Below are 9,615 nucleotides of genomic sequence, written 5' to 3'. Positions count from 1 at the left end.
TTTTATTTGATCATACCAGAACAAAGGACAGATCCTAAATCTTAGACCAAAAGTCCCCAAACAAAGGCCTGTGGGCCATATCTAGCCCACCAAGGTTATGTATTGAAATATTTATATCCCACCCTTTCTCTGGAATTAAATCCATTTTTAAAGTTCAGAACAATTTTTAAGTAATGATAACTTAAATAGACTAGACAACTTGAAAATGCAATATTCCTGCTTCTTGGCAGGAGGTTGGACTGGATGGCCCATGAGGTCTCTTCCAACTCTTTGATTCTATGATTCTATGAAAAGACGCAGATCTGCATGTTTTGAAAAGATGCAGATCTGCAGTGTTACAAACAGTTGGGCATTTAAGGTGATAGTATTCCACTACTGGATATGTAAGCAAAAAAACCTCACTCTAACCACCTCCCATAGCGTACTGCATCACTTGTGAACAGAAAGGAAGAATCTTCAGGCAGGCCTCACTCACTGATCACACACATATATTGAAAAGCTTTCATTTAGACATAAAAAGGTGATACTGTCAATATTTCATTTCAATTTTCCACAGGTGGAGTCAAAGATGACAACAGAACCAAATATCGGTACCATGTTCTTGAAAACAAGGAACCTGCTAACACAGAGTTACAAGAAAGAAGTGAAGATGAAAGAGCTCATTTACCGCTTCGTGACTCAGTAGATGGCAACACATCATCAACCACATTGAGCACTTACATGCCAACTACTAACAGTGTTACTGACTATTGTACTTGTACCTGTGAAACAGCTTTCACGACTCAAAAGGTCACATCAACACAAACCATTAGTGATTTTACCACAAAAACAAGTACCACTGTCACCCCACATACTTTGACATCAGCAGGTAGCAGCTCTTCTACAACTTCCAATACTCCAAAGACCACATCAACATTAAGCACTACTGTTTCCACTACAACACACAGTTCCACTCTCACACCGTTCACTTCCACAACAACATCTACAAGCTCTTCAACACTTTTTACTACCTCAAAGGTGATATCAACCGCAACTACTACTGATTCTACTACAAAACCTATTACCACTGTAACACTGAGCACTTCCTCACCAACAACTAGGACTTCTACAACTTCCACTACTCCAGCGGCTACATCAACGCGAACCACTACTGACTTTACAACATCAAGGCCCAGTAGCACTGTCACATTAACAACTAGCAGGTCTGCTACAACTTCCACTACTCCAACGACTTCATCAACAGCAAGCACTACTGCTTCCACTACAAGACCCAGTTCCACTCTCACAGAGATCACTTCCACAACATCTACAAGCTCTTCAACACTTTCTACCACGTCCAAAGTGACATCAACAGCAACTACTACTGATTCTACTACAAAACCTATTACCACTGTAACACTGAGCACTTCCACACCAACAACTACGACTTCTACAACTTCCACTACCCCAGCGGCCACATCAACACTAACCACTACTGACATTACAACATCAAGGCCTAGTAGCACTGTCACATCAACAACTAGTAGTTCTGCTACCACTTCCACTACTCCAGTGACTTCATCAACAGCAAGCACTACTTCTACTGCTTCCACTTCCCCAGCGGCCACATCAACACTAACCACTACTGACATTACAACATCAAGGCCCAGTAGCACTGTCACATCAAAAACTAGCAGTTCTGCTACCACTTCCACTACTCCAATGACTTCATCAATAGCAAGCACTACTGCTTCCACTACAAGACCCAGTTCCACTCTCACAGAGAACACTTCCACAACATCTACAAGCTCTTCAACACTTTCTACCACCTCGAAAGTGACATCAACAGCAACTACTACTGATTCTACTACAAAACCTATTACCACTGTAACACTGAGCACTTCCACACCAACAACTACGACTTCTACAACTTCCACTACCCCAGCGGCCACATCAACACTAACCACTACTGACCTTACAACATCAAGGCCTAGTAGCACTGTCACATCAACAACTGGCAGTTCTGCTACAACTTCCACTACTCCAATGACTTCATCAACAGCAAGCACTACTTCTACTGCTTCCACTTCCCCAGCGGCCACATCAACACTAACCACTACTGACATTACAACATCAAGGCCTAGTAGCACTGTCACATCAACAACTAGTAGTTCTGCTACCACTTCCACTACTCCAATGACTTCATCAACAGTAAGCACTACTTCTACAGCTTCCACTTCCCCAGCGGCCACATCAACACTAACCACTACTGACATTACAACATCAAGGCCCAGTAGCACTGTCACATCAACAACTAGCAGTTCTGCTACCACTTCCACTACTCCAATGACTTCATCAACAGCAAGCACTACTGCTTCCACTACAAGACCCAGTTCGACTCTCACAGAGATCACTTCCACAACATCTACAAGCTCTTCAACACTTTCTACTACCTCGAGAGTGACATCAACAGCAACTACTACTGATTCTACTACAAAACCTATTACCACTGTAACACTGAGCACTTCCACACCAACAACTACGACTTCTACAACTTCCACTACCCCAGCGGCCACATCAACACAAACCACTACTGTCTTTACAACATCAAGGCCCAGTAGCACTGTCACATCAACAACTAGTAGTTCTGCTACCACTTCCACTACTCCAATGACTTCATCAACAGCAAGCACTACTTCTACAGCTTCCACTTCCCCAGCGGCCACATCAACACTAACCACTACTGACACGACTTCCACTACTCCAACGACTTCATCAACAGCAAGCACTACTGCTTCCACTACAAGACCCAGTTCCACTCTCACAGAGATCACTTCCACAACATCTACAAGCTCTTCAACACTTTCTACCACCTCGAAAGTGATATCAACAGCAACTACTACTGATTCTACTACAAAACCTATTACCACTGCAACACTGAGCACTTCCACACCAACAACTACGACTTCTACAAGTTTCACTACCCCAGCGGCCACATCAACACTAACCACTACTGACCTTACAACATCAAGGCCTAGTAGCACTGTCACATCAACAACTGGCAGTTCTGCTACAACTTCCACTACTCCAATGACTTCATCAACAGCAAGCACTACTGCTTCCACTACAAGACCCAGTTCCACTCTCACAGAGATCACTTCCACAACATCTACAAGCTCTTCAACACTATCTACTACCTCGAAAATGACATCAACAGCAACTACTACTGATTCTACTACAAAACCTATTACCACTGTAACACTGAGCACTTCCACACCAACAACTACGACTTCTACAACTTCCACTACCCCAGCGGCCACATCAACACTAACCACTACTGACCTTACAACATCAAGGCCTAGTAGCACTGTCACATCAACAACTGGCAGTTCTGCTACAACTTCCACGGCTCCAATGACTTCATCAACAGCAAGCACTACTTCTACAGCATCCACTACCCCAGCGGCCACATCAACACTAACCACTACTGACATTACAACATCAAGGCCTAGTAGCACTGTCACATCAACAACTAGTAGTTCTGCTACCACTTCCACTACTCCAATGACTTCATCAACAGCAAGCACTACTTCTACAGCTTCCACTTCCCCAGCGGCCACATCAACACTAACCACTACTGACACCACTTCCACTACTCCAACGACTTCATCAACAGCAAGAACTACTGCTTCCACTACAAGACCCAGTTCCACTCTCACAGAGATCACTTCCACAACATCTACAAGCTCTTCAACACTTTCTACTACCTCGAGAGTGACATCAACAGCAACTACTACTGATTCCACTACAAAACCTATTACCACAGAAACACTGAGCACTTCCACACCAACAACTACGACTTCTACAACTTCCACTACCCCAGCGGCCACATCAACACTAACCACTACTGACATTACAACATCAAGGCCTAGTAGCACTGTCACATCAACAACTGGCAGTTCTGCTACCACTTCCACTACTCCAATGACTTCATCAACAGCAAGCACTACTTCTACAGCTTCCACTTCCCCAGCGGCCACATCAACACTAACCACTACTGACACCACTTCCACTACTCCAACGACTTCATCAACAGCAAGCACTACTGCTTCCACTACAAGACCCAGTTCCACTCTCACAGAGATCACTTCCACAACATCTACAAGCTCTTCAACACTTTCTACCACCTCAAAAGTGACATCAACAGCAACTACTACTGATTCTACTACAAAACCTATTACCACTGTAACACTGAGCACTTCCACACCAACAACTACGACTTCTACAACTTCCACTACCCCAGCGGCCACATCAACACTAACCACTACTGACCTTACGACATCAAGGCCTAGTAGCACTGTCACATCAACAACTGGCAGTTCTGCTACAACTTCCACTACTCCAATGACTTCATCAACAGCAAGCACTACTTCTACTGCTTCCACTTCCCCAGCGGCCACATCAACACTAACCACTACTGACATTACAACATCAAGGCCCAGTAGCACTGTCACATCAACAACTAGCAGTTCTGCTACCACTTCCACTACTCCAATGACTTCATCAACAGCAAGCACTACTGCTTCCACTACAAGACCCAGTTCCACTCTCACAGAGATCACTTCCACAACATCTACAAGCTCTTCAACACTTTCTACCACCTCGAAAGTGATATCAACAGCAACTACTACTGATTCTACTACAAAACCTATTACCACTGTAACACTGAGCACTTCCACACCAACAACTACGACTTCTACAACTTCCACTACCCCAGCGGCCACATCAACACTAACCACTACTGACCTTACAACATCAAGGCCTAGTAGCACTGTCACATCAACAACTGGCAGTTCTGCTACAACTTCCACTACTCCAATGACTTCATCAACAGCAAGCACTACTTCTACTGCTTCCACTTCCCCAGCGGCCACATCAACACTAACCACTACTGACATTACAACATCAAGGCCTAGTAGCACTGTCACATCAACAACTAGTAGTTCTGCTACCACTTCCACTACTCCAATGACTTCATCAACAGTAAGCACTACTTCTACAGCTTCCACTTCCCCAGCGGCCACATCAACACTAACCACTACTGACACGACTTCCACTACTCCAACGACTTCATCAACAGCAAGCACTACTGCTTCCACTACAAGACCCAGTTCCACTCTCACAGAGATCACTTCCACAACATCTACAAGCTCTTCAACACTTTCTACTACCTCGAGAGTGACATCAACAGCAACTACTACTGATTCCACTACAAAACCTATTACCACAGAAGCACTGAGCACTTCCACACCAACAACTACGACTTCTACAACTTCCACTACCCCAGCGGCCACATCAACACTAACCACTACTGACCTTACAACATCAAGGCCTAGTAGCACTGTCACATCAACAACTGGCAGTTCTGCTACAACTTCCACTACTCCAATGACTTCATCAACAGCAAGCACTACTTCTACAGCATCCACTACCCCAGCGGCCACATCAACACTAACCACTACTGACATTACAACATCAAGGCCCAGTAGCACTGTCACATCAACAACTAGCAGTTCTGCTACCACTTCCACTACTCCAATGACTTCATCAACAGCAAGCACTACTGCTGCCACTACAAGAACCAGTTCCACTCTCACAGAGATCACTTCCACAACATCTACAAGATCTTCAACACTTTCTACCACCTCGAAAGTGACATCAACAGCAACTACTACTGATTCTACTACAAAACCTATTACCACTGTAACACTGAGCACTTCCACACCAACAACTACGACTTCTACAACTTCCACTACCCCAGCGGCCACATCAACACTAACCACTACTGACACGACTTCCACTACTCCAACGACTTCATCAACAGCAAGTACTACTGCTTCCACTACAAGACCCAGTTCCACTCTCACAGAGATCACTTCCACAACATCTACAAGCTCTTCAACACTTTCTACTACCTCGAGAGTGACATCAACAGCAACTACTACTGATTCCACTACAAAACCTATTACCACAGAAGCACTGAGCACTTCCACACCAACAACTACGACTTCTACAACTTCCACTACCCCAGCGGCCACATCAACACTAACCACTACTGACCTTACAACATCAAGGCCTAGTAGCACTGTCACATCAACAACTGGCAGTTCTGCTACAACTTCCACTACTCCAATGACTTCATCAACAGCAAGCACTACTTCTACAGCATCCACTTCCCCAGCGGCCACATCAACACTAACCACTACTGACATTACAACATCAAGGCCCAGTAGCACTGTCACATCAACAACTAGCAGTTCTGCTACCACTTCCACTACTCCAATGACTTCATCAACAGCAAGCACTACTGCTTCCACTACAAGACCCAGTTCCACTCTCACAGAGATCACTTCCACAACATCTACAAGCTCTTCAACACTTTCTACCACCTCGAAAGTGATATCAACAGCAACTACTACTGATTCTACTACAAAACCTATTACCACTGTAACACTGAGCACTTCCACACCAACAACTACGACTTCTACAACTTCCACTACCCCAGCGGCCACATCAACACTAACCACTACTGACCTTACAACATCAAGGCCTAGTAGCACTGTCACATCAACAACTGGCAGTTCTGCTACAACTTCCACTACTCCAATGACTTCATCAACAGCAAGCACTACTTCTACAGCTTCCACTTCCCCAGCGGCCACATCAACACTAACCACTACTGACACGACTTCCACTACTCCAACGACTTCATCAACAGCAAGCACTACTGCTTCCACTACAAGACCCAGTTCCACTCTCACAGAGATCACTTCCACAACATCTACAAGCTCTTCAACACTTTCTACTACCTCGAGAGTGACATCAACAGCAACTACTACTGATTCCACTACAAAACCTATTACCACAGAAGCACTGAGCACTTCCACACCAACAACTACGACTTCTACAACTTCCACTACCCCAGCGGCCACATCAACACTAACCACTACTGACCTTACAACATCAAGGCCTAGTAGCACTGTCCCATCAACAACTGGCAGTTCTGCTACAACTTCCACTACTCCAATGACTTCATCAACAGCAAGCACTACTTCTACTGCTTCCACTTCCCCAGCGGCCACATCAACACTAACCACTACTGACATTACAACATCAAGGCCTAGTAGCACTGTCACATCAACAACTAGTAGTTCTGCTACCACTTCCACTACTCCAATGACTTCATCAACAGTAAGCACTACTTCTACAGCTTCCACTTCCCCAGCGGCCACATCAACACTAACCACTACTGACACGACTTCCACTACTCCAACGACTTCATCAACAGCAAGCACTACTGCTTCCACTACAAGACCCAGTTCCACTCTCACAGAGATCACTTCCACAACATCTACAAGCTCTTCAACACTTTCTACTACCTCGAGAGTGACATCAACAGCAACTACTACTGATTCCACTACAAAACCTATTACCACAGAAGCACTGAGCACTTCCACACCAACAACTACGACTTCTACAACTTCCACTACCCCAGCGGCCACATCAACACTAACCACTACTGACACGACTTCCACTACTCCAACGACTTCATCAACAGCAAGTACTACTGCTTCCACTACAAGACCCAGTTCCACTCTCACAGAGATCACTTCCACAACATCTACAAGCTCTTCAACACTTTCTACTACCTCGAGAGTGACATCAACAGCAACTACTACTGATTCCACTACAAAACCTATTACCACAGAAGCACTGAGCACTTCCACACCAACAACTACGACTTCTACAACTTCCACTACCCCAGCGGCCACATCAACACTAACCACTACTGACCTTACAACATCAAGGCCTAGTAGCACTGTCACATCAACAACTGGCAGTTCTGCTACAACTTCCACTACTCCAATGACTTCATCAACAGCAAGCACTACTTCTACTGCTTCCACTTCCCCAGCGGCCACATCAACACTAACCACTACTGACATTACAACATCAAGGCCCAGTAGCACTGTCACATCAACAACTAGCAGTTCTGCTACCACTTCCACTACTCCAATGACTTCATCAACAGCAAGCACTACTGCTTCCACTACAAGACCCAGTTCCACTCTCACAGAGATCACTTCCACAACATCTACAAGCTCTTCAACACTTTCTACCACCTCGAAAGTGATATCAACAGCAACTACTACTGATTCTACTACAAAACCTATTACCACTGTAACACTGAGCACTTCCACACCAACAACTACGACTTCTACAACTTCCACTACCCCAGCGGCCACATCAACACTAACCACTACTGACCTTACAACATCAAGGCCTAGTAGCACTGTCACATCAACAACTGGCAGTTCTGCTACAACTTCCACTACTCCAATGACTTCATCAACAGCAAGCACTACTTCTACAGCTTCCACTTCCCCAGCGGCCACATCAACACTAACCACTACTGACACGACTTCCACTACTCCAACGACTTCATCAACAGCAAGCACTACTGCTTCCACTACAAGACCCAGTTCCACTCTCACAGAGATCACTTCCACAACATCTACAAGCTCTTCAACACTTTCTACTACCTCGAGAGTGACATCAACAGCAACTACTACTGATTCCACTACAAAACCTATTACCACAGAAGCACTGAGCACTTCCACACCAACAACTACGACTTCTACAACTTCCACTACCCCAGCGGCCACATCAACACTAACCACTACTGACCTTACAACATCAAGGCCTAGTAGCACTGTCACATCAACAACTGGCAGTTCTGCTACAACTTCCACTACTCCAATGACTTCATCAACAGCAAGCACTACTTCTACAGCATCCACTACCCCAGCGGCCACATCAACACTAACCACTACTGACATTACAACATCAAGGCCCAGTAGCACTGTCACATCAACAACTAGCAGTTCTGCTACCACTTCCACTACTCCAATGACTTCATCAACAGCAAGCACTACTGCTGCCACTACAAGAACCAGTTCCACTCTCACAGAGATCACTTCCACAACATCTACAAGCTCTTCAACACTTTCTACCACCTCGAAAGTGACATCAACAGCAACTACTACTGATTCTACTACAAAACCTATTACCACTGTAACACTGAGCACTTCCACACCAACAACTACGACTTCTACAACTTCCACTACCCCAGCGGCCACATCAACACTAACCACTACTGACACGACTTCCACTACTCCAACGACTTCATCAACAGCAAGTACTACTGCTTCCACTACAAGACCCAGTTCCACTCTCACAGAGATCACTTCCACAACATCTACAAGCTCTTCAACACTTTCTACTACCTCGAGAGTGACATCAACAGCAACTACTACTGATTCCACTACAAAACCTATTACCACAGAAGCACTGAGCACTTCCACACCAACAACTACGACTTCTACAACTTCCACTACCCCAGCGGCCACATCAACACTAACCACTACTGACCTTACAACATCAAGGCCTAGTAGCACTGTCACATCAACAACTGGCAGTTCTGCTACAACTTCCACTACTCCAATGACTTCATCAACAGCAAGTACTACTTCTACAGCATCCACTACCCCAGCGGCCACATCAACACTAACCACT

At 45.1% G+C, this 9,615-nt stretch overlaps 1 protein-coding gene across 1 annotated transcript; it reads left to right on the top strand.

The window, feature by feature from the left end:
• Nucleotides 1-6,321: 6,321 nt before the first annotated feature.
• On the top strand, nucleotides 6,322-9,359 carry LOC137097440 (mucin-2-like). Its single transcript, XM_067470556.1, has 4 exons — nucleotides 6,322-8,494; nucleotides 8,603-8,832; nucleotides 9,013-9,114; nucleotides 9,240-9,359. The coding sequence occupies exons 1-4, from the start codon at nucleotides 6,322-6,324 to the stop codon at nucleotides 9,357-9,359; spliced, it is 2,625 nt and encodes an 874-aa protein (XP_067326657.1).
• The last annotated feature ends 256 nt before the right edge of the window (nucleotides 9,360-9,615 follow it).

The sequence above is a fragment of the Anolis sagrei genome, chromosome 6 (assembly GCF_037176765.1).
Source record: "Anolis sagrei isolate rAnoSag1 chromosome 6, rAnoSag1.mat, whole genome shotgun sequence".
In the NCBI taxonomy this organism is placed as follows: domain Eukaryota; kingdom Metazoa; phylum Chordata; class Lepidosauria; order Squamata; family Dactyloidae; genus Anolis; species Anolis sagrei.
The sequence above is the reverse complement of the archived record's forward strand: the minus strand, read 5'-3'. Positions and strand labels throughout refer to the sequence as shown.